Here is a 25999-nt window from a genome sequence, read left to right as displayed (position 1 = left end):
TACCCACAAGGGGCCCAGGGAACTGGTTTCATCCTGAGACCACATTCATGAGTTATAAGACTTCAGACAAGGTGCTCAGTTTTCTTTGTGAACAGTGTTCTCTTCTGTAAAATGGAGACAATAACAATATACATACTTAACATAGCCTAGGCTCATTTAAGTATTTCATGAATGACAACTGTCAGTACACACCCATTAGCTGTTTTGAAGGTTAATTTGATGTGTCACCTTGGCTAGGCTATGGTATCCCAATGTTTGGTCAAACACCAGTCTAGATGTTGCTGTGTAGGTAAGTTTTTACATGTGTTTATGCCGGCAGGTTTTGAACTACCCTCCAGAAGGCACGTGGGCCTCAACCAGTGACTTGAGGGGTAAAGTCAAGACTGGTCCCTGAAGAACAAGGAATTCTGCCTCCCAACTGCCTTCAGCCTCAATGCTGCCGCATCAAATCCCTCTGGGGTCTCCTGCCTGCTGCCAGCTCCCACAATCATGTGACCAAGCAACATCTGGCACATCAGGTCATAAGACCAAAATTAACAAAATTAACTCACAAAACAAGGCCACTGTCAGTCAGGGTCAAAATCCAGAGGAAGGTGAGGCTCAGGGACACCCGACACTTACTTTGTCATCCAGATCATCATCGCTTTCATCGATCTCCTCCTGTCGAAGGTTCCATTCGTACTCTACGTGGACGTGGGGGTTGAACTTTCCAGATTTAGCCTGGGAAAGCTGGAAGTAACAGCAAGTGCACACCATTTCAATTGAAAGGCCAGAACATGCCAACGTCACACAAACACTGAGCAAACCACACCATATTCCTGGCTTCGAATGAATCAGGGGTAGCTGCACTGTAGGCACAACTCTGATAGGACAGGCTGGATTGGATGTGACGGGCTTGGGGGATTGCAGAGAACTGCAGGCAGAGCCTTTCTCCAAAACTAAAAGCATTTTTAACGTTATTAAAATAAACCTCAGAACTGCAAATTCCTGGCTGGAAAACAAAATCAGGAGTCTGTCAAGTTTAAGAGAGAAGCCTTTACAAAGTCCCAGCCCAGGGTCTTTATTTATTTTTGGTACTGGGGACTGAACCCAGTCAAGTGCTCTGCCACGAGCTATATCGCAGTTCTTTTTAAATATTCAGATGGGGTCTAAGTTACCCAGGTTGGCCTTAAACTTGCAACCCTCCTGCCTCAGTGTCCAGAGTAACTGGGATTATTGGCATGCCATTTCTTATTTATAAAATGTGGGTAAGGATAACTGTCTTAAAGGGTCCTTTTAAGAATAAAAAAAAAAATACAACTGTGAGGCCTGGAACCTGGCACTCAGCAGAAAATTTGAGGGAAAATGCCTTCTTTTTTCCTCTCTCTCCCTTTCCCATGAGCCACGGTGTGAATACAGTTTGTCCCCTCTGGAACCCCTGCTAGAATCCAATCCACATGGTGAGGTATTAAGCGGGTGGAGACTGAATCCAATCATAATAATGTTTAGAGGTGGGGGGCTCCGGGAGGTGACTGGGATTAAGAAGCTCATCGAGGTGGAGCCCTAAGACTGAATACTGATGGCTTTGGAAGAAGAGGGAGATGACACACGTGCTCCCAGTCTCTCATGTAATGTGCTATACCAGCAAAAAGGTCACCATAAGATGTGGCCCCTGGACCTGAACCAGATCCAAGAGCTGAAAAAAAATCTATTTTCTTGGTAACTACTAAGTCTGTGGTACTGTGTTGTTAACAACAGAGACACAGACTGAGTCACTATGGTCAGGATTGCATGCTAACCATAGTAACATGAAGGCCCAGGGTATGAAGCAAGAGCTAGTGGGGTCCGAAGGCGAGCATGCACCGCAGGTTGGGGAGCTGGGAGAGCTGTGTGCTCAGCGCCTGAGAACCAGCACACTGGGCTTTACCTGCCAGCTTTGAAAGTGGCTTCCCTACAATTCTTCACTGTTAGCTGCAGAGCAAGCCTAACGGACACGGCCTCATCCTCAACCCTAGCTGGCACCGACACCTCTCCAAAGCCTCTCACTCCCACGTCACGACTGCATCCAAAAGACATGCAGATGACAAGTTTGTCATTTTACCACTTTTTCAAATGCAGCTTAGTGCTTGTCTGAATTTCTTTAGCAAACGTTTAAAGGAATGAATCTGCTTCCTTTATCTCCAATTCCACTTTCTCAAAATGACACTTTCAAGGCGTCTGATGTCTAAAAAAATCTCCCATTCCTTTTGTTTGCTCACCAGATCTTCGCACTGGGAAGCTTTGAGTCTCTTTGCTATGTCCAAGGCAGTTTCTCCAGCTTGGTTAACTGAAATATGGGGAAAAATAAATTACATGATCATCTAGGACACATCTTGAAAGTCAAGGAACAATAACTGAAGTACCATGTAAGTCTCAGTCCTCCTGGAGAAATGTTCAGAGAATGGCTACCAAGAGACTTGAGGCAGGCTTACCTATGTCCACAGTGGGCTTGCTCCTCAGCAGCAGCTTCAGGCACTCGGGCTTGCCATACATGCTGCAATAGTGCAGAACCGTATTTCCCAGGGACGTCTGCTTATCCAGGTTCCCACTGAAAAATTACAACATTGTTGGAAGAACTGACTTCCTCTACAACTTAAACCGTGTGCGACAGTAGTTCCTCCCTCTTTTGTGGGAGATATGTACCTGCATTTCAGGAATTCTGCAGATTCCTGAACTACAAACTGTACTAAACCCTATAGAGACTGTGTTTTTTTCCATATATACACATGCCTGTGGATAAAGTGTAATTTATAAATGAGGCACAGAAAGAGATTAACAATGACAAAGTAATAACAACAGTAGACTGTAATGAAAGTTACTGAAAACTTCTGAATTATTGATTTTTAGAATTTTCAGACCATGGACGACCATGGGTAACTGACAACTCAGAAAGCAAAACTGCAGATTAAGGGGAAACTAATACTGTAATTGCTCATTTCTGTGTTTTTTTTTTTTTAATACAGAGCCAAACTATGTTGTCCATGTTGTACAGGCTGGCCTGGTACTTATGATTCTCCAACCTTAGCCTCTGGAGCAGCTGGGACAAGAGGCATGTGCCACCAGGCTTAGCCTTATAATTACATTTTTCTGTGTTAATAACTGACTCAAATATGCGCCCTTATTGTTGACAGGGAAAATCATGTTCCTAATTACACCTAACTTTGTCCATAACATACTGATAGGAATGGTGGGCACGTACTGAGTGCCTCCCGTGGGACAGACACTCTCTTAGCTTTTCCAGGTATGGCACACGTAATCTTCACACCCACTTGATGAGTACTATTCATAGCTTCTATTGCACAGATGAAAAACCAAGGTGCACAGAGGCTACGTGCTTGTTTTCACGACTACCAAGACAGGGACAGGCAAGTGGGGACGTGGACAGGGGGACTTGTCTGGAGACCACGTTCTCTGCCACTGCACTGCTACCTCTGAGGAGGAAGCCTGGGCATTTACGCCACTTGGCTCCTGTCCACGCACCATTCTTCCCATTCGATGATTCCCTCTGGATGAGCTCCAGCTCCTCCTCTCGTCTGCTGCCTACAGAGCAGCCCAATAAAGAATTTAGCAGATACCAACCTCCTGCGTTTGGTGTTACACTCCTACCAGTGTGTCCCTAATTTGAATGAACCATGATCCAGCCACACACACTGCTGTCTTACGCTGAGCTTAGGAACAATGAAAACTCACAAAACATGGCTGGCCTTGCTGTTACGCCTTCTTTCGACTTGTCCTCGTGCAGCAGGTTTCTGGACACAGAGACGGGATTTTACATTTATCAAGGCCAGCGGTTGGCAAACTATAGCCTGTAGAACATATCTGGCCCATCCCCGGTTTTTGTAAATTAAGTTTTCCTGGAACACAGCCACGCTCGCTCATTTACATGCTGTCTCTGGCTGCTTTCAATCCACAATGGCTGAAGCGAACAGCTGCAATAGAGACCTCATGGCTTGCAAAGCCTCAAATTTTTATTATCTGACTTGTTAAAGAAAAAGCTTGCTCAGTCCTGATCGAGGCCACCAACAGGACCCATTTGTGCTACTGCGTAAGTCATATAAATTCAACAGAGAAAGCAAAAGCCATACCAGTTTTGTACAAGGAAGTCAACTAAATGGAGAGATGTCTGGTCTGCAGTTCGGACGGCAAGATGAAGGGCGGTCTCCCCGAGCTCCTGAGAAGGGAAGGGTAAGGATGGCAGGATGAGAACAGGCCCACTTGCCTCCAGCAGCTTCAGCTACATCCATGCACTAAGCAATTATTAAGAACACCACTTTCACTTTGAATTCTCGTTGTTTAGACATGTTCACACAATCAAGGTATCAGGATCCGTCATCGTGCGCTACAGTTACGTATCATCATCTGAGCAGCTGTGACGTTCTGCCGTGGGATTTTAACAGGCCCTACCTGTCCAGGTTCCAGCAGTGGTTCCATGAGCTCCACCCCCTCTGCATAGACTTGAATGAGTGCAAGTAGATCCCTGGATTTGATGGCCTCCAGCAACTCACTCAGCTTAGCTGACGAGGAGGAGCAGGTCTTCCTAGAGAACCTGTGGTCGACGTACTTCGCAGTGATGTACTCTTTCCGTACAGTCCTACAACAGAACAAAAGAAGATGACCCAAGAGCTTGATTTTTCAATAGCTAAAGCTTCACACATTGTTCTGACAGACATTCCTCTTTGAGAAGAGCTTTTAAGAGCCATTAAAATGTGGTTCTTTTCAATATTCAAACAAACCAGGTTTTAGACCAAGTTATTACATGAGAGACAAAAGGAAGAAATTGATGTATATTTACTAGTATATGCAGGTAATGTGCAGTTACAAAATTAATGGCTTATAGACCATAGCCGATTTTTTCCCCACCATGAGATCATTAGAAATTTACTAATATTTCAAACTCAAATCCATGTAAGTATTTATAGAAGTTGAAAAATCAAAAAAGTTAAAACTCCTTAAAGACCAATTAAAAGTCTTCAGAGCTTTGAGAAAAGGATTTTAGTCTTCAGATACAATACCCCATTTTATAGTTGATGTGACTGAGGCTCAGAAAGGCTGCCTTCAGTAACCCCCACAGGCCAACACTGAGCTCCCGAAGGGTGACAACGACTCTCTTCCCTGCACAGGTTTCGGGCTGGCAGCAGTAGCCTGCTGTGGACAACCAGCCCAAGGTCTGAGTGGGTGTGACATTTCTTAAATAGTCACCCTCGCTACTTCAGTTCACTTGGCCCTGGTGTGACCAAGCCCACCTCCTGGCCACTGGAAAATACAACCTAAGGGCTGGGGTTGTGGCTTGGTGGTAGTGTGCTTGCCTAGCATGTGTGAGGCCCTGGGTTCGATTCTCAGCACCAGATACTTATAAATAAAATAAAGATCCCTCAACCACTAAAAAATAAAAAAGAAAGAAAAAAGAAAAAGAAAATACAACCTAAGTAGCACAATGGTCATCTTTGCCACCTTTGGGATAATTCTGAAACAGAAGTCAGCTCAGAGGAAAGGAGACAAGAGACAGGGAGACAGAGCTGGGGTCAGATGATCATGTCTGCCATTCCAGATCCAGCTGTACCTGAACAGATACCAACCTCCTGTGTTTGGTGTTACATTCCTACCAGTGTGTCCCTAATTTGAATGAACTATTTTCCTGGTTCCACGAGCCAGTTACTAAAAAGACAGCAAACAGAGTCTGAGTTCAGATCCTAGTTCTGCAGCGTGCCAGCTGTGTGCCCTTACTTCATCTTTATGAGCTTCTGCTTTTTCATCTAAAAATGGCGAACCATACTCCTTAGCACATTTTGAATTCAAGAAAGTACAGCACCTAACTGGTGCTTTCTTGCTTCCGAGATGGCTCTCTCACAAGGGATATAAGATTCCTTGCTCAGAAATAGTCACCACACCTGCAGTAACTGCTGCTGGCCCCCGCGTCCTACACTGTTCAGAACTGTACAGTTCTCTCGTTCTGGGTTGACGGTCAAAAGAGCTGAGCTGGGTGAGGAGAGCACACAGCTGTTGGTCCTTCCTCAACTTTGTGTAGCGTCTGCTAAGTAACCAAGATCTAGCAAGCACGGGTGTCTTTGCACTTAGGTCAAGTCCTTTTTGGATGGCCACAGTCTGATGTGCTAAAAGACTGCTAAAGAGGGCTGGGGAAGCTCAGTGGTAGAGTGCTTGCCCAGCATGTGTGAGAATGTGGATTCCATTCCAAGTGCTTGCGCGTGCACGCGCACACACACACAAACTGGAAACAAACAAACACTTTCACTAAGGTGAAAGAATGGGCTAAGCCTGGCTTCTGAGCCCCCTCATGACTTATATGAAGTGTGAAGGCAGCTACTGTGTTGAGCACCAGGCTGAAGAACTGAACGGCTTGCTTTTATCTGATACCACTTGATAGACCAAGTTCTGGATGTGCCTGTTCTCTTATCTGTAAAATACGACTAACGCCCCCTGCCTTATGCACCCTTCCAGGGATGTGAGAGTAGGTACAGAACAGAGTGATGCACGGGTTAAAGCCTCATTTTGAAAGCTGTCTTCCTTTTGCTACCAGAAGGCAGAACTAGGACCAACGATGGAGAGCTGTGGGAGGGAGACCTCTGGTGTTTTAACTAACCTCCAGCAAGTTCTGCAGGTAGCATCCAGGTGCTGGAAGGAACACACCAGCACCAGTGACCAGCTGGCAGAAATGATGCAGAGGACCCTCGGGTGTCGTACCACCTGGGCCACCCTCAAGATCTCCACCCTTGGGTCACCCGATCTGTGGCCACAGGAAGTGTGTGACCTCTCACTAGACAGGATGTGTTCAATTCACCCAGGGCTCTTGGTTTGCAGTCCCCGGGCAATCACAGGTTTTGTGACACTGGGGTTCTGGGGCGGGGGGATGTCAGCTGTCTAAAGCTCTGGACACCAGAGCTCCCCTCCTAGGGCTGGAAAAGACAGGTCCCCCAAACCTGGCCCTGCTCATCTACCGTATTCCAATCAGTGGTCCCCGTATGTACCTGGAGGCTGGGCGAAAGCCCATGGGTTACCTCCTCAGGGAGCTCTTCAAACCCCCCCCCCACTTAGACCCCCACAGCAAGGCCTCGGCCACCAGCAACTCCCCTCAGAACACACTGAAGTCCAACTATTCTGCTTCGTCCCCCTGCTGCCACCTCTGGCTGCACTGCTTCCATTCCACAGTGGATCTGGCCGACCACATTCTCCCTGGCTGTGCTTCCATCCGCCCCACCATCTGTCCTTCACAATCAACTACAGCAGGGCTTCTAACCTCAGGACGACTGGCCTCTGCCCACTGGTGCCAGCGACACCTGCCCAGGTCTGGACACCGCCTAGTGTCCTCTGGTGGCCAGGGACGGTCACCCCAGTTGAGAACTGCTGTGCTAAAATGACACATTAAAAACAGAACTTAGATCATCAAGCTTCTCTGTTTAAAACCTCTCAGTCACACTTAGGATAAAACTCCAAACATCACACATCCTACAGGCCACCTGTGATCTGGCCCCACCTCACATGCCATCTCCTACACTCTGCCTCCTGCTGTCCCTGCAGTCACACCTGCCTTTGTCTTACAGCTTAGAATGGCCGCGCCTGTCCTGCACCCACACCACTGTCCAGCAGCCTGGCCCGCTGTCAGGCCCGCCTACCGCAGCTCTCCACTCTAACCACCCCCTCCTACCAAAACCCTACTCATCTTCTCGTATTCCCTTTATAACACCTAATTCTAGGAGAAATTATACTATCTATTTTTTTAATTCTCTGTTTTCCTCACCATGGTCAGAATGTAAGGACAGGAACTCTGTGTTGTTACTGTATCTTTGGCACCTAACACAATACCCAGAGCATAGAGGTGGCCTAATAAGAATTTACTGAATGAACAGGGCAGGTGGCACATGCCTGAAATCCCAGCTATTCGGGAGACTGGGACAGGAGGATGGCAAATTCAAGGCCAGTCTGAAAGAGCTTAGACTATCTCAAAAAAAAAAAAAAAGTTGTTTGCTGAATGACTAAATGATGAACTGCATATTACAGAAGGTTCACTTTATTTCTCTGGGTAGTGAGATAAATGAAATAAAATAATACTTATACAGAGTGCTGTCCCCAGTCATTTTTTAATTGAAGCCCCATAAGCCTTAGCATAACCCCAAGAGGTCGACACAGTCTTCAGATGAGGAAACTGAGGCACAGGCCTAGCCTAAGGTCACACAGCTCAAGTCATAGAGGGCAGGGATCTGAAGTGCAGCAGCCTGGTTACACTCTCTCCTAGCAAGCTCTAGGTGTGCAGAGATTCTGGAAGCACTGGTGTGGGCAGGACAGCTCTCTGTGTGCTCAAGCCCTTGCTGCCAGAAGGCTGGTGAGGGGACTCAGAACTTCTTTGTTTACTGCAGCTTTATGATCCAGCTGATTTCTCAAGTTGACCTCTCGAGGTGACCTGCTCTTACTGGTGCGGAAAAGACATCGGCAGTTTTTGTGACGATCTATTTGGACATTGCTGCCAAGCAAGATGGCCTCCATGTTAGGTGGGGGAGGTATCCAAACCCCAGCACCCCAAACCCTCACTCCCTGGGTCACACCTATGCTACCCTCCAGACCCCAGGCATCATGGCTGATGGGCTCTGCATGCAGTGTGTCTCCTGCTGTTTCCCCAGTGACAGGAAGCACACAGCAAGCATTTGCAGAATCCAAGAAAAGACCACTGCCAAGAGGCTTCTGTGAGACTTGATCTCACATTTCAGACTGAATGTGCCCACTAATAATTTGAGTAGTTTCTCAAATCTGGTGTCCAAGGAAGAGAGGGGTCCTGCTTCCAGCCTTCCTCCTCCAAGGCCTTCCCCGACCAGTCAGTCTCTATCCTACTCTACACAGCACTGAGAACGCTTGAATTGTGGGGGCTGAGGGCGTAGCTTGGTGATAGAGCGTGATCGCCATGCGTAAGATCCTGGGTTTAATTCAATTAAAACACTTTTAATAGATTAATAGAGTTACATGGCTCAAACATAAAAGTGGTATCCAAGAATACTTAGAAGTCTCACCCCCACTCCTGCCCAGAGCATGCAATTTTATTGATTTCCTGGGTGCTTTCAAGTGTTCCCTCAAGTGAATTTTAAGTTCATAAACATCTACCTTTATGCATCTTTTACTATCAGAATCTAAGACCTAGACAGTGAGTAGTGAGAGATTTAGGAGGAATTATCAACAAATTGAGCCAAATTTCAGTTCCCAAGTTTGAACACGAGCCTGGATGGAAGGGACAGGTGTACTTTGCTGACTCCCTGGCACCCTTCCTTTCCCCTGGGCAGGCCGTTTAGTTTGGTGCTCTGTGTCTTGCTTTCTTTTATGTAACAATGATCTACACAGTGCTCAACTGTGTCACTGTACTCTAACTTTCACTCAGAGGCCTATAAATGGATACTTGGTTTAGTTTCTACTCTTGCTACTACAGAAGAGGAATAAATTCACAGAAGTGGGACAGTTGAGTCAAAGAGTAAATAGATTTATAGCTTTGGTAAATATAGGTAATTTATTTTTTTTAAAAAAATTTTTTATTGTATTTGGACACAACACCTTTATTTATTTTTATGTGGTGCTGAGGATCGAACCCAGTGCCTTGCACATGCCAGCCACGCACTCTACTGCTAAGCCACAACCCCAGCCCCACTAATTTGTTTTTTATAATGCGCCATCTTGTACTTCCACCAGCAACTATTAATAGAATGTCTGCTTCCCCACAGACTTACTGAGTGAAAGCACTGGGGTGGAAAGCATTGGGAGTTTTGCCAGTCTGACAGGAATCTCCCATGGTCCTTTTCTTCTCTTTTTGGTACCAGGGATGATTGAACCCAATAACATTCTACCACTGAGCTACAACCCCATTCTTTTGCTTTTTGAACAGGGTCTGCCGAGCTGTCCAGGCTGGCTTTGAACTTGTGATCCTCCTGCCTCCCGAGTCTCTGGGATTATAGGTGAGCACCACAGTGCCCAGCTCCAGTAGTCTTTGTAGGTCTTTCATGTGTCACAACGTGTTTCAAGTGTAGAAAACTATCCTCATCCTCATGAAGGTCTATGCTCCACAGAGCAGGTGCTCAGCTGCCCCTACCTAGGAGAAGCTGATGGAGGAAAGAATCTGTGGATTCCAAAAATACATTTTGCTGTGCTTCTCCCCAATAATGGGAAAACTTAACCACTAAGAAAATTTTGGGGGAGGATAGGAAAACAATTCTAGAACAGTGAACAATTTAATATATTGGAGATACTTACATATCACTTGAAGGGGTAGGTTTTGGTGAGGGGCTGGGTAAATTTGCTTCCATAATATCATTAAAACTATTGTTTCCTACATTCTTGGCCAGCTGCAACATAAACAAAACACAATACAGTAAGCTCTTTACTAATAGTTAAAAGCTTCCTATTATTTGCTTTTGCGATTTCTGAATGTATATTTTCCCTCCTTTGACTCAGAATATAAACCATCCATTCAACTGGTCAACAAAAATTTACTGAGCACCTACTTACTACATGCCAGGCACTGAACTCTGAATGAGAGAAATGGGCAGATCATGCTCTCTTTTCCCTAGTGAGGCTGACAAGAAAATCAATCACATCTAGTATATCAAGTGATAAATGCCAGAATAGAATAGGATCTGGTCCTACACACAGTTAAACCCTTTGAGATCAGAGACAGAGAGCTCCATCTGTGAGTTTAGGCTGAATTTCTAATGGGCAGAAACATATTTTTCAACCCCAGCTCATCTCCTCTTTATGATGAAATTTACTCCTAGTGGGCAGAAAAGTAGGATTACTTTTTATATTTGGGTACCGATGAAGATGCTACAGGTAACTACTGAGGACCTATGGAACATTTTGCTTCTGGATTCAAGATATTTCCAAGAAAATTTGTCCCGGAGGGCCTTTGGTTATTCACATAATTTTGAGAGCAAGGTGAGGTTGAAGAAGTACTCCCTCCTTCAGTAGACAAGGCCTGGGCTTACTGCACAGAGTGTTTCGTACTGGGCTTTCCTGTTTCCAGGTGTTAGACCGGGTTTCATTTCCACAAGTCAAGGAGATGCACCAACTGTGCACTAAAGGAGAAAGTGCTCAGGTATCAGGTCTGAGTCTTTCTCTGCAATCCTGAGGGACGGGGGCCCACTGTCAGCATGATTTCCTATTTTCTGATGAAGAGGCACGCACAGCACAAGGAGGATCAGCACTGCACAGTGGACCCTCAGCTGGGGCAGGCTGCTGGCTGGTGACTGGCTGCCCTGAGCTTTTTACTTTTCTCCAGACAAGGCTAGTGACAAGCGCGGTCATCAGCTTGTCCTCAGCTGTGTTCACTCAGGAGCTGCTCCAGGGAGACCCTTCTGAGTTCTACTTAAACATTTCCACTTTACATACAAAGACTTGCTCTTAGTGCACCAGGGTTAAACTTGACAAGACAAGGCTCAGGGCCTCCAGGCATCATGCAGATGCCACCTGGGCCTCCTGTTTCCTTTCTTGACATATTTATGGCAGCACCAATTTAACTTGGATCTGATGAGGGCTCAATATTCAGGTGAATCATGATGGAAGGAGCAGTGGTTAAAGAAAAACTTAACTGTTCATAACATTTTTTTTTCATATTACAAAGCTAAGCAACACAAGTTTACACTATTTATTCTGTTATGAGGTAAAGAAGTTATGAATTAAGGAGTAACTGGTTTTGTGACAGTGATTGTGACAGTAATTCTAAGTCATATGTACTTTTACAAACAGAAACAGTACAAATAAAATCAAGAACTTTTTAGTCATTATTTTTAATAACATAAGTCATTAGGTAATGTGAACATGTGATTTTAACTTATTATAAAAACGAATTCCTAGCCAGGTGAGGTGGTATACACTTGTAATCCCAGTGGCTCGGGAGGCTGAGGCAGAAGGACTTCAAGTTCAAAGCCAGCCTCAGCAACATCGAGGTGCTAAGCCACTCAGTGACCCTGTCTCTAAATAAAATCCAAAATAGGTCTGGGGATGTGGCTCAGTAGTTAAAGACCCCTGGGTTCAATCCCCAGTATCCAAAAAAAAAAAAAAAAAAAAAAGTTGTTTCCTAAAACTCATAAAAAAATTCAGGAAATTAGAATTCTTTTACCTAGAAGAGACAAAAATCCCAAAACAATATATTAAATATATTCATAAAAATAAATTTTAAGTTCTCTTTCAAAGTAGAGGTTATTACTTACCAAGAGTTCAGAAGTTCCTAATTTGTCTAATTCCAAAGATTGAATGCGAGAAATATGAACCCCCATTTCCCTATGGATGCCAGAACATTCTATACAGGTCAAAATACCCAAGTTGGTTGAAAGCCAGGTGGGTTCTGTGGAAACAATTTAATGAAACAAACAAGATATCTAATTTAGCATGCAATTACAGAGAAAGCTAAAATAGTATAAAACTTGCTTTCATGCTCTATTGTTTTTTTTAATCATTTAAAAAAATCATTCTTTTTATATATCCATAACAGTAGAGTGAATTTTGCCATATTATACATACACGGAGTATAATTTATTCTAACTAGGATCCCGTTCTTGTGGTTGGATGGAACTGGAGACTATCATGCTAAATGAAATGAGCCAATCCCCTCTCCAAAAGACCAACAGCTGAATGTTCCCTCTGCCACTTGCCCACACTGTGAGTCACTGTCACACACACCTGAAAAGGGTAGGAAACCTGACTCCTCTCTGAGGTGCTTGTGGCATCCCGTGAAGTCCAGTGTCACAAGCAGAACCATAAGTAGATCCTAATGCTCGAGAACACCAGGTTTGGCTCCCTGTTCTCACCTCTACTATCTTGGTGACATAACGCAAATCACCTTGTCTGAGTCCCAGTATCCTCATCTATCAAATGGGGACACCAGCACTTCTCAAAGAACTTTTCTGAAGCTTCAGTGTGATATTTAAGTAAAACCCCAAGCACATTCCTCAGTACAGGGAAGCACTCTGCCATTGCTAGCTGTTGTCAACACCTTGGCGACACAGTGCTACCTGGAAGCAGAAGTTTGCGGGAGGGTGACATCGTGTGAAGCAGAGGCTGGGAGGTTTCAGTGGGCAGGCAGGAAGGAAGGCCAGGTATCAGGTGTCAGCGGATTTCACACACACAGCTCTTAAGGCCTCATAATGGGGTGTGTTATCCTGACTGCAGGATGAGGAAGCTGCAGATCAGAATGGTAAAGGGACTTGACCTGACATCATCCAGGCCCTGAGGGCAGACTTGTGATCTATAGTGGGACACCCTGTCTGTGCTCTTCCCTTGAGGTCCCTGGTGTTTATTTAACTGACCTCATAGGAAAGGGAGCACCGTGGCCATGTAGGAGAACAGGTGGGCGCCTTCCAGGCAGAGCAAAGGGTGTAGGTAGGAGCAACTGAAGGGTGGGATGTTCATGGTGGGAACACATGTTGTGCGTGCGTGTGTGACGGTGTCCACAGGAGGCAAGGCTTTTAAGTAGTGAGCTTGTTCTATATTCTACATCTAGAGTGCATGCTTAGCAGGTCAGTTCAAGCATGGGGACAAATACCTGACGAGCCACAGTCACAGCACACGTCATTCCCGGGGAGCCGCTGGACCTCTTCAATGATGGCTTTCGTCAGATCTTCCAAGCTGTTCTCCCCCGTGCTCTGCTCGCCCCGGAAGGCCATGGTCAGGGCCTCCTCTTTGCTGTTGGTCAGCACCGATATCCACCTGCGGTCAGAACAGCAGAGGCAGGAGGCCTTTGAGGGTGTGGCTGTGGCTTTCTCCCTTCACTGCAAACAGTCCTCTTTCATCAAGAACTTCCAAAAGAGAACCCCCACCCCAAGCAGCTACAAAGTGAGGGAAAGGAGAGGAAGGAAAGACTTAAAGAGGGGAAAGCAACACAGGAGAGGACAGAGAAGGAGAAACCCGTGCAGCTGAGGACCGGCAGGAGCACGCACGGTGCCTTGTTTCTATTCGGGCAGAATCAAGAGGATGCCAGGGGGCAGGGGGCCAGCAAGGGACCACTGGAGAAGGGGAGGGAATGGGACAGAGCTCAGCAGAGGCATCTGCTGTGGAAGCCTGTCTGTGAGGATGCTTACAGGTGAAAATGAAGGAATATTATGTTAGCAGCCACAACATTTATGCTTATGAAAAATGAACATCAAAATGTGACATTTACAATGCACAATGGAGCGTGAAGGCTCCCTGATAACATATGCAGTAGGACCGTCATCTGTTCCCCAGTAACCTCCCGCCTCCAGTCCAAGCGTGAAACCACCCAGAAGTCCAAAGACAGGGTGCTGCTTAATAAAGCATGAAATAACCATGAAGGGGAATGTGAACAAGCAAGTTCTCAGGCCCATCCTGTGATTCCAGCAACTCAGGAGGCCAGGGCAGGAGGATCACAAGTTCTAGGCCAGTCTCAGTAAGCGAGACCCTGTCTTGAAATAAAAAACGAAAAGGACTGGATGTAGCTCAGGGGCAAAGAGCCCTTCTAGAGTTCAATTTTTGGGGAAAACAAAGCAAAACGTGGGAAACTTGGTCCAACAGCAGGGATCTGGAGTGGTCTGGTGGCAGCTGCCCCTTTGAAAGGGGCATAAATATCATTTTGCCACAGTCCCCATTGGTCTACTTCATTAGTTGATGACATTGGACCCTTCTGACTTTTGAAGTTGAGACTCAGGAAGTAAATTAACTGTGATTAAGGATGTGGGGAACAAGCAAGGCTCTGACCTGGGGGAGCTGACCTGGGGGAGCTGGAAGATCTCATGTGAAACAGCAGAACCCTAATCAATTAAATCATAATCTATTCACAGAAAGCCCGAGGGAACACAGGAGACACAAACTGACAACGTCCCCTAACTTACAAACATTTTGGGTGCAAGTAATTTCAGTTACCTTGAGCAGTTCAGAGAACTTGTAAAAACAAAACTATGTAATTACCTAAAAACTTCGACTTTTTAAATGGTGGCAACAAAATATCACGTGATAATATATATGATTGCATTTATCAATTTATTTTCTTCCTTTTATCGGTGCATCATAATTGTACATAGTGGAATTTGTTCCACATTTATACATGCACACAATATGAAATAAAACTTGGCCAATATTTAGTCCCCAGCATTTCTCCTCTTCCCTCCCTGGGTCCCTGTGCTCTACTTTACTGATCTCCCTTGACTTTTTTTAAAAGATGGACACCATATCTTTACTTTTTATTATTTTTATGTGGTGCCTTCAAACCCAATGCCCAATATGTGTGAGGCAAGCACTCTCCCGCAAGCTACGACCCCAGCCCCCTCCCTTTGATTTTTATGAGACCCCTCCCCTTCTTCCTCTCTAGCTCCCACATGAGAGAAAACATACAACCCCATGTTTTAAGTCTGGATTATTTCACTTAACATAATGGTCTCAAGCTCCATCCACTTTCCTGAAAATGACAATTTCATTATTTTTTTACGGCTGAATAAAACTCCATTGTGCATATACACCATATCTTCTGTATCTATTCATCTGTTGATGGACACCTAGGCTGGTTCCACAGTTTGGCTATTGTGAACTGGGCTGCTATAAACATGGGTATGCATAGACTGGTACAGTATAACTTTAATTTTTTAAATACAATAAATACAAGGGAGTGGTACAGCTGGGTCAAATGGTGGTTCCCTTCCTAGTCTTCTGAGGAACCTCCATACTGATTTCCATGGTGGTTTTGCTAATTACAATCCCACCAATGATGTAAAAGTTACAATGAAAAACATTGCCAGCCACTGTCTTCAAAATGTCATATGGAGGTATAGAACTGAGTTCGTTGGGTATGTTTTTTTCCCTCCACATCCTTTCTAGCATTCTTATTTGTGTTCTTGATGGCTGCCATAACTTGTGTGAGATGATTCGCATTTCCCTAACTGCTAAGGACGTTGAACATTTTTTTTCCATGTATTTGTCAATTGCTTGTATTTCTTCTTTTGAGAAGAGTCTGTTTACTTCATGTGCCCATTTATTATATTCTGGTTATTAATCCTGTCATAGAATAGTTAGCAAAGATTTTCTCCCGTTCTATAGGTTCTCTCTTCACATTCTTGCTTCCTGGGCTGTGATTTTTAACGTGAGGCTATCCCATTTATTAACTCTTGCATTATTTCCTGAGCTTTAGGGGTCCTAGCTGTGCCTACATGCTGGAGTGTTGACCCTATGTTTTCTTCTAGGAGTTGCATAGTTTCTGGCTTAATTTCCAAGTCTTTGATTCATTTTGAGTTGAGGTCGAGTTTTGTACAGGGTGAAAGATAGGGGTCTAGTCTCATTCTCGTGCATGTGGATAACCAGTTTTTCCAGCATCATTTGTTAAAAAGGCTCTTTTCCCCCAGCGTATGTTTCTGGCATCCCTGTCAAGAATCAGATGACTGTAGATGCATGGGCTTGTCTCTGTGTCTTCTATTCTGTACCATTTGTATGTGTCTGTTATTATGCCAGTTTCTGCTACTACAGCTTTGTTGTATAATTTGAAGCCAGGTATTGTAATGACTAAAAAGGACAGATTTCACCAAAATGCTAACACTGGTTGTCTCTGAGTGATTTTCTTTAGGAAAAAACTGATGAGGAATAGCTTGTCTCCGCTTTTATGTAATTTTCCTAATCTAAAATAAGTTTGTATTACTTTAATGAATGAGGAAGAAAAAGCCAAAGTTTGAAAAAAGATAATGAAAAACATTGCCAGCCACTGGCTTCAAAATGAAAGCTTGTCTTCAAAACGTCATATGGAGGTTTAGAACTGAGTATGTTGGGTATTTTTTCTTTGTTATTTTGTTCTATATATTGTAGGATGAAGCTGATACAAAGCAAAGCACCATCTACAAAATGTTTGACAAAGTAATAGCGAAATTTGAGAATTAAAACTGCTTGGAGCACTGGCTTGCACCTCACACCGTTGACTCTAGGTGGCGCTCACCTTCAAGACATCATGACACACCTGAATAGCTTTCCTTTTCTACTGCAGAAAACACCACTTCAGAACCAATGTCTAGGGCAGTAGACAGTATCTTTAATTATTTAGTCTCAAATTAGAAAACTGTTTTCTTAAAAAACAATTCAAGAAACTGGTGTGACAGGACTAGCCACTGTGGAACTCGCTGGCCGGACTGCTGTTACTGGTCTCCCTGCTGACCGCAGACAGCTCCAGTTTGCTTCCCTCAGGCACCATGACGTTCGGCTCCTTACTATGGACCAGTCTCTACCATGGGCCAAGGGCTTATAATTTTGAAACAAAATTCCCCGAGAGCCTGTAGGCTGGGCTTTAAAATACCTTGAAGGTGAGGCAACAGAAGCCAGGACAGTTATGTGACTTTCCCAGGGCCCTGCAGCTGGACTGGGAAGGCTGGCAGGAAAGCCATTTTGTTGGCCCCCTTTCAGAGTTTCTCCCATTATGCCACATTTGTCTCTTCACCCCAAGGCTCAGGATTAAAAAGAAAAAAAAAAAAAGAAAAAAAAAAGGAAGTTTGTCAGGATAATCAGAAAAAAATACAGTTAAAGGACAATTAAGTCTCCAGGGAAGTAATTCAGATTTGATGGAATTGGAGTGGCTATATTTCAAAAGGGTCAAGAGTCAAAGTAACTACTTCTGACAATATGTAACTTTTAAATTATTTTAAAGTAACAGACATTAAAAAGTCCAAGCAGCAATACATAATTGTATTTTAATACCTTAAAAATAACTTTGAGTTTTGCAAGATAAAAAAATAAATTGCCACCATGCGAGGAGCTTCACCCATTTTGTCCTCACTCGCAAAATCCTCACTCTCCTCTGCTTATTGAAGAGATGGCCCTGGCCCCATCCCTTAGTGGAAAGGCACTGGTGAGCAGAACCTGGAGCAAAGGCCACTGCTGGACTTGACACTGCCCCCTTCCTTGGTTGGAAAGAATTTTTTTCATTTAGTTCCACTGGACACTTTTTTGCACTGGGTCGGAACCCAATGATTCAGTGAAACTGCCTCTATGTGAACCTGGGGGTAAAAAAGAACTGAGGCTTCCCTCTGGGCACGTGATCTCTTTGTGCAGTTACCTCCTACTTCACTCAAATTGAAGCCCCTCGCCTCTACCTGAAGAGGCTGAAGTGCAAAACGTGTGGCAATTTCACGATGGACAAAGCAACATTTTTACTGAAGAGTGCTGAGTCCCAGGGGCAGGAAACCAGTCATCTCACAAAATGGGGCTGAACTGCCTCTAAGCCCCGAGAATCAATAAGACACTGGAGGCCTGGGTGTAGACAGAAGGCCACAAAGATGAGGTGGACCCCTCCCGACCTCACGTGAATTTCTCATTTGTTTTCCAGTTAGAGCTCTGAGGAGGGGGAGGGAGGGAAGAGAGGGGGGAGAGGAATCAGAGAAGTTCAGGAAGCAATATTCCCCCGTGGGTTTGGAATTCTGTCTGGACTGAAATCCTGGTTTACCAGGACCCTGGCCGCAGGCACACTGTGCCTGTTTCCTCATCTGAAAACTAGGGATCAAAGTTCCTCCTTCCTGGGTTTGTGGCCCACTTAGCACAGTAACCTCAATAAACACCAGCTCTCCGAATCTGTGGGTGGAAGGCAGCCCTCCTGACAGGGCCCTTCTCATCTGGTTCCTGAGTCACACTCTCCTCTGCCAACTCTGTGCTCGGAACATCAAGCCCGGGGGGGCCTCTCCCCGCTCTGCCTGTGGCTTCCTGCCGTCAGGACCCTGCCTGCAGGGCAGAGTGCTCACACCCTTCCATGCCTGCCAGAGCCAGCACGACTTATCAGCACCCCAAGTCTGCTTCCCCCCAGTAGCCCTTGTGCTTAGCGCCTGCTCCACGTCACATGGCTCGTCTCCTTCTGGGCAGGGCTCTGCTACATTTCTTGATGTGTTCTCAGTGCTTTGCACTGTTCTTGGTATCTCAGTGGCATTTAATAAGTATTCAGGTGGACGAATGGGTACAGAGCTGGCTCTTCCTTCTCTGTCTCCCTAACCTGCCTCTCCACTTGATTCTCTTTGGCTGTATTTCCCAACTCCACATGCCTTTACCCATTCCTAGTCTCTTTCTGATCCCTTTACCATTTCCCCTCTGCCACAGGGAAAGAGAAAAATGTTGCACCCAGTTCACTAAACAATGTCAGAGACAGGTCTCTGGGAGGTAGGCAGCCCTGCACAAGATGCCTCAGAGTAGACAGAAAACGGCAAAAACTTCCCAAAGTGTTTTGGTAACCAAGATGTCAATTTGTATTTCCTATTAATTATATCCATTATATACATAAATAAATGAGAATAATGCTGCAGAGAAGCACGTGTGAGAGTGAATGAAAGAGAAGAGGTGTGTGAGGCACACTGGGTGTGAAGGGCACCTGTGGCCCTCTGGGAAGAAATCAGAAAAGGAAAATGACAATACTGATTGCCATGGATGGGACAGCACTTTGAGAGTTTGTGAAACTCAGCCACATTACCCTGGGACTTGCCAGAAACAAGAGAAATCTGAACAGCATAAAGGTCAACTGCCCTCATTAGCACCAGGGCTGTGAGCAGCTGAGAATATCATAGCTGTAGACCACCTTCCGCAGCCCAGGGCAGCCACAGGAAGGTGGCTCGGGACTGCTCCCAGTAGCATGGACCACAAACCTGGCTCTTCCCAATGCAGTGACCCAGGGAAAGGGGGCCTGGCAGTGTTCTTCCTCAAGGAAGCATCCAGGCACACTGGCTCATGCATTTGGCCACCAAACACTGAGCAAGGGCTTTCTAAGTGTGGGTGACATGATTAAAAGACAAGTAAGGTGCAGCCCGTGTCCTCAGGAAGCTCTTGGTCTCCAGAGGGCCATGGGTGAGCACCAGAGGACAACAGTGGGGGGAAGCAGCCATGGGCACAGAGGAGGGAGCAATGACCTCAGAGGCAGAGAGGCCTGGGCCCAAAATGGCAGGAGGTGCCAATGTTTACTGAGCAGATAGGACCGAGCACCCCAGATGCAAGAAGGAGCAAAGTGTGGGAAAGGAGCTTGGAGAGCCAGGAGCGGTTCCTACTAACTCTACAAACTACTTACGCCACATAATCCTGCTCATCTTCTGCCTGAAAATGATACGTCCTATTATCTAAAAGAAAAGAAAAAGAAAGTGAAACCTCAGAAAGCATCATCATTCAGGTGTAACGCAGCTCTTTAAAGTTCTAGGGAAAAAAAACCCCAGCCAGCAAGAGTCGGAATCTAGGATTATTTTTTATATCATGCTTTGCCAGATGCACAGTTTGCCCTGTCAATATTATTGTTCTCAAGTACCAGAGGAATATAATAACACAAATACCATGCAAACATTAGGCACCTCTTCTGAAACAAAAGTGAGAAGGGAAGAGGTCCCATCTGGTCAGGTGGGCTTTGGGGACAAAGCGCAGTGTGGGGTATCTCCTTTGCAGCAAGGATTCACCAGCCACTTCTCCATGGCTTAAAAGCCCCCTGCAGGGCAGCTGCTGCCCACTTTGCCCCAGGTGTTGGCTGCCCCCTGCTTTCTTCTCCAGGAAGAAAGGCTGAACTTTGCCACTCAGGACAGGGAGGATGAGGTGTAAATTGGCTATTTGGGACAGATGTCCATGAGAGAAGTGCTTTCTTAAAACCCAAGATTTGCAAGATGCTTCAAGACATTCAGGGTGAAATAACATTTACTGAGCACTTTCTTACATGACTGCTCTGGGCTGGGCGCCTTCGTCCTTCATGAAAAAGACAATGTGTATGTTCAAGTACACACATGGGTAGGAGCACTTCACGGCCCTGGCCAAATACCCCACCTTATTGCTGTGTGACCTCATCCGAATCACTGAATCTCTCCTAAGCTTAGTTTTTTCTCTTCTGTAAAATGGAAAACTGATAGGGCTTCTGTGAGAGTTAGCCATAATGTATATTAAAAGTATCTGGCACATTTAGATGCTCAATAACTGACAACTATTATTAATAATCTATAGGTTCTCATATCTAGGGGTTCTTGGCTTTTTGAAACCATATAATTTCAACTTTTCCTATTTCCTTCTCATCAATAACCCAAGAAATCTCCAAGTCATGAAAATCATGGGAATCCAAACTTTACATGATGCTGTAGAACCCAGCTCACATTACACCCAAAGAGCCTCATGACCGACAAACTCCTAGATTGGACTGTTTTTGAGCCTGCATTCATGGAACTGCAGGGCAGGAAGGTATGTTTGTGCTTCCACTCAGGTCATGTACTTCAGCTCCTGGCCTGCTCTGCTGGGCTCTGACAGAGGAGGACAAAACCTAAGGCTGGCACTGCAGGATTTTGGGAAGGTGGTGAGTCACTTCATTGGCCTTGCTGGCCTCTCCCCATGCAGAAGGAGGTGTCCCCTCAGCTGCAATGTGGCCAGCAGGTGCTCCCACAGGAGCTAACTTAGCAGAACAGCAGTCCCCAGCTGCTACTCACCATGACAGCACAGGCTACAGGGTGTGTGTGTGGGAAGTTATTATGCTGTCACCTCAAGGGAAAGTAAATCTGAGCCATATGGCATAAGGAAGTGAGGGGATACAGTGTCAGCAATTCATGAAGTTTGAAGGCCCATCCTGCTTGGAAGCAAGACAATGATTTTTTCTCGAAGAGTCTGATTTTGCAGGGATATAACTCCAGGCAAATTAACTGTATGGTACAGTGCTACACATGCATTCCCAAGTCTACATCGGAGCCTCTTGACCCCCAGGTGCACTTTAAAAACCACAGAAGGGCTTTAAAACCTCTATATCTGGACCTCACACCAAAAAATCTTTGAAATTCAGAGAAACGGGAACATACTTGGAAACAACTCTCTGAGGGGATCCAGCTGTGGACTCACTGCACCAGGACAACATATAAATGCATACTCTTCATATTCCTAAACACGGTCACATCTGACACTGCTATGCCTTCTCAACTGTAAGAGGGCTCCGTGCAAATTAAGTGACCTGAGAAAGCCAGGCACAGTGGCACATGTTCTGTAGGCCAGCTGCTTGGGGGCTGAGGCAGGAGGACTGCTGGAGCAAGACTCCATCTAAAGCTGCAGGTGCAGGAATGACAAGCAGCTTCACCATGGTGACCTTAGATCCCTGCTTGGAAAAGCTGCTTCAGGATCCGGATGATGGACATCTGCAAGTGTCAGAACCCACAACAACCTACCAAAAGTGTTCTAAAGGACTCACGTGAAATCAGGTCAAAAGACTTCTTGTCCTCGGCGTTCGGTTTCACCTGGCAGGTAAGAAGGTTCAACTTGGCTGGCTGCCTATTGGACTGGAGAAAAGAAAGCAGAGATGTTATGTGTAGCACTGCCCTCTTGCTGTGGACCGTGCCCACAGCATAGCATGCAGTTCACAGGGCCTGTTCAGTGATGCAAGAACACATTTTTAGCAAGGAAGAATAGACACCTGGGCACTGCTGAGTGTACTGCAAGGCAATACCCGATCTGCAAGTTTCTGTCCTCAAATATAAGCGGGTAGGAAAAGTCTTGATTTACTGCATTAGAGCTCTGAATCTCATTGAGAAGGAAAATATTTAGGTGCCCAACTAAATGTCTGTTAACCGCACACAGGGATCCTGGTGATTCATCTTACGGGAACCAGGAATGATTGATTCACTTCACTTCCAGTGAAGACTGGGCAGAGTCCCTAGAAATGCACCTTTTAGAACCTATACTTATTCAAAACCCACAGCTGGCAGTATCAAGATGGTACCTTACAGTGACATGTAGGGGAGCCGCAGTGCATTTACTGATTCAGAATGACCCCAGTAATCAATCATCCCAAACCTGATGTCCCAGGAATCCACAAATCTGGTTGCAATGCAAAATTTACATCACTTCTCTCAAAAGTATGGGGGTGAGTCCCACCTGGGAGTCACTGCTTAATCAGTCCCATATCTGCAGAGAGAACTCTGAGGATTTCTCTTCACTCATGAGCACACCTCTCGGCCACACATATAAAACAGACCTGACATTAACCAACGTGCTACCTCAGGAGTCTCGCCACACAGACATTCCAGCTCTCCTGCCTACACTTGTGCATGGTCACCTGCTGGCCAATGCTAACATAAGGACCCTGCTTCCTGCAGGGGCTGAAGAATAGGTCACTTGAGTGCCTGAGTTGGGCTATGCTTGGACACAGAAGCTTGTGGGAGCAAGCAATGGAGCTGTCTGCTCTGACCTGCTGCCTGCCCTGGCTGAGAGTCAAAAATCCCCATGTTTCCACCTAAGGAATGCCAAGTATTTAGGCAGACAGAGGAGAAGAGGGACAGAGAGGTCCAAAAAGCCCCAAACAACAGAGATGGAACACAGTCAAGACAATCAGAGACATTCCGCATCTCTCCTAAACAACAGGCCCTCAAGGATTGTGTTGACCTTCCTGTACTCTCGGACCAAATTCAAGATCCTCCCCCTCTGTGATTTCAATGACAGTAGACTCAGAAAATCACGTCCCTTATCCCCTATTGGTCCCAAAGCAAACGTCTCGGAAGAGGAGGTGAGATCCCAAGGAATTTCATAATCACTGCACGTAGCCTTGATTTAGAAATGGAACTAGGAGTGCAGTATGGGTGATTCCTCCCTAGGAGGGCACAGCGCTTGGGAAATGTGCTCCAGAACTGGCTGCTGAACTCGGGCAGGAGGGGAGGGGACATGGGCCTGAACCCTGTCTTAGAAGAGAACTGGAGTTTAGCTTGCTAAGAGTCTCAGACTCCAAAGCTGGCATCTACAGCCACACAGCAAGCCCAGCCCACGGTAAAAGAAACTGCTAGTCCTACATCTCATCTCTGGATGTTGATAAAATTGCCAGGTTTCCCATATGAATGACAGCGATGTACAATGATCTGAAAAGGAAGTGACCCAGTTAACGGTGCAAATCTTGTTCCACTTTGAAACCCACATTTAAAGAAGGATGTAGAAAAGCTTAGGGAGATGGAGAGATGATTAAAGGGATAGGAAGTGGAAACTCTGAAGAAGGGTTGAAGGCACTGCTTAGTCCAAAGGAAGGTGGCTGGGGGTGACTTAATGACCACCTTCAAGTTCACAAAGGTTGTTACTGGAAGGCTGGGCAGCTGTTTTCCATTTGCAGACATGAAAATAAATGTATTTAAAAAATTGTAGAAAATTTGAGCCAGACATGCGGAAGAACTTCCCAAGCTTTAAGTGACAAACAAGAGGTTTCAGGATTCTTAAGTAGAGAAATTTCTCTTGGAAACTTTTAAGAATTTCGACACTCTTCACATCTGAATATGGCAGAGGGTTAACACACTGATTTCTCATTCTTCCCAAATCCAGAGTTCTCTGGTGTGTGTGTGTGTGTTTTCCCCCATTTACCAAACAACAGATACAATATCTTTTTTAAAGGAAAAAGCCTTCAGCTCAATATTAATTGCATTCAAGCAGGTTAAGAGTATCACCCACCTCTCACTCCTCGGCACTAGTTTTCTGGAAAGCTTTGGATGATAAGGGTCTGCTACAGTTGGAGTCATTCATGATTAAGATACACAACTTCAGTGGCAATGGAATATCTTGCTTCCCTCAGAAGCCCTTCAAGGCTACAGGACTGACATTTGCCCATTATCAGGACCTGATTTGACACGGACACAGCCTGTACCCAGGGTGCTTCCCAAGCTGGGCTGCCAGGGAGGAATCTGATAAGTGACCTATCACCTCAAATGTGACTTTTCAGGAGCAAAGAACACCATGTTTGACTGTCTTCAGCAGCCGACCCAGCAGTGCTGAGCCCGCCAATGCCAGCAAGGGAAGCGGTGGATCAACCAAAGCCCAGGGACAAGGCGTCAGGCTTGGAGACCACTGTGGTAAAAACAGTCATTCCAGATGTTTGTCCAACTTCCCAAAATTCCAAAGAACTTTCTTGACATTTAGTACTAAATTATAGGTATACTGATTAAAGAAGATGTAATCTTCTCTGGGGTTTCAGCACAGAGTAAAATCAAAGTAAAACTAAATGACTTGCTCTGGGCTACATCAGGGTGGGATGGTTTAGGAAATACTTTCATATTGTTTAAGTACAGGCAGAAAAAAAAAAAGAAAAAAAAACTCATGGACAGTTCAGTGCATGGAGTCCTTTGCTGTTGAGCATTCTTGTCCCACTCTGAATGAAAACCCATCTGTACCCTGACTTCCAGGTGCCACAAGAAGCCCCTTCGACTGACTTCAGCTCCTACCATGGTGGAGGGCCTGCCGCTTCCTGCTGTCCAAGCCAGCCCGCGTGCCCTCAACTCCCGCCTCCCTCCCTTCAGGGCTCACTGATCAGCACGTCCACAGGGGACTGTTCCTGGGCCCCTCTTCCCATGGCGGTCCTTCTTACCCTACCGTATTTCTTCCTGGCTCTTATCTCCCCTTTATGCTTCTTGTCTTTCTTCCCATCAAGGGTACATTTCCCCCCACCCCCTACTAAAATGTGCTGGACATACAGCAGGTATTCAAAGTTTCTCAAATGAAAAGACTACATTCAGGTGCCTTAGTACATCTTCCCTGGGAGGGAAGTCTTATAGGTATCTTTTACTAGATGAAGAAATTGAGGCACACAGAAGCGACATTCCTAAGATCTCTCAGAAAGGAAGTGGTTTGAGTGGCTCAGAGGCCCTGCTCCTCTTCTGCTTCCTCTGTGGAGCACACCTGGAGAGACAGCAGTATGGCCTTCCCAGACCTAGAAATGCCGGGATGTCCCCGCACTAGAGCTCCTGAGAAGAGTAAAGCTTACAAGTCAACAGAGAAGAAGTTCCAAGATTAACTTCTCTCTTAATATCTTCTCAGGTTATTTGATTCTCACCCAAGTATTGACTTTCATAATTGATAAATTTTAGAACATGAAATAACTACTCATTCATATGACAGATGTTAAGTTTCTACCACATTCTTAGCACATCTGAAAAACATGAGGCCCGTACCCTCAAGCGGCTCTGAGAAACAGACCTGAATGTGTCCCAGAACATGCCTGGTGCCCAGGGAGTCCTGGAGCCCCAGCTCTTGGGTGTACGCTAGAGGAATCCTGGACCTTCCAGTGAGGACCTCA

At 45.5% G+C, this 25999-nt stretch overlaps 1 protein-coding gene across 5 annotated transcripts in view; it reads right to left on the bottom strand.

The window, feature by feature from the left end:
• Positions 1–25999, bottom strand: part of Asap1 (ArfGAP with SH3 domain, ankyrin repeat and PH domain 1) — a 330593-nt gene that overhangs the window by 31189 nt on the left and 273405 nt on the right. For all 5 annotated transcript variants that reach the window (XM_078016709.1, XM_078016707.1, XM_078016711.1 and 2 more), the window contains 10 exons: positions 22148–22235; positions 20021–20069; positions 13544–13707; positions 12213–12346; positions 10258–10349; positions 4423–4609; positions 4104–4189; positions 2451–2566; positions 2238–2305; positions 622–729 (listed from right to left, as the gene is read on the bottom strand). In XM_078016709.1, the coding sequence (XP_077872835.1) occupies positions 622–729; positions 2238–2305; positions 2451–2566; positions 4104–4189; positions 4423–4609; positions 10258–10349; positions 12213–12346; positions 13544–13707; positions 20021–20069; positions 22148–22235 (1092 nt within the window). The remainder of the gene's footprint in view (positions 1–621; positions 730–2237; positions 2306–2450; positions 2567–4103; positions 4190–4422; positions 4610–10257; positions 10350–12212; positions 12347–13543; positions 13708–20020; positions 20070–22147; positions 22236–25999) is intronic.

This window comes from Ictidomys tridecemlineatus, chromosome 7, assembly GCF_052094955.1.
Source record: "Ictidomys tridecemlineatus isolate mIctTri1 chromosome 7, mIctTri1.hap1, whole genome shotgun sequence".
Classification (NCBI taxonomy): Eukaryota; Metazoa; Chordata; class Mammalia; order Rodentia; family Sciuridae; genus Ictidomys; species Ictidomys tridecemlineatus.
Note: the sequence above shows the minus strand (reverse complement) of the source record. Positions and strands in the feature narration are given on the sequence as shown.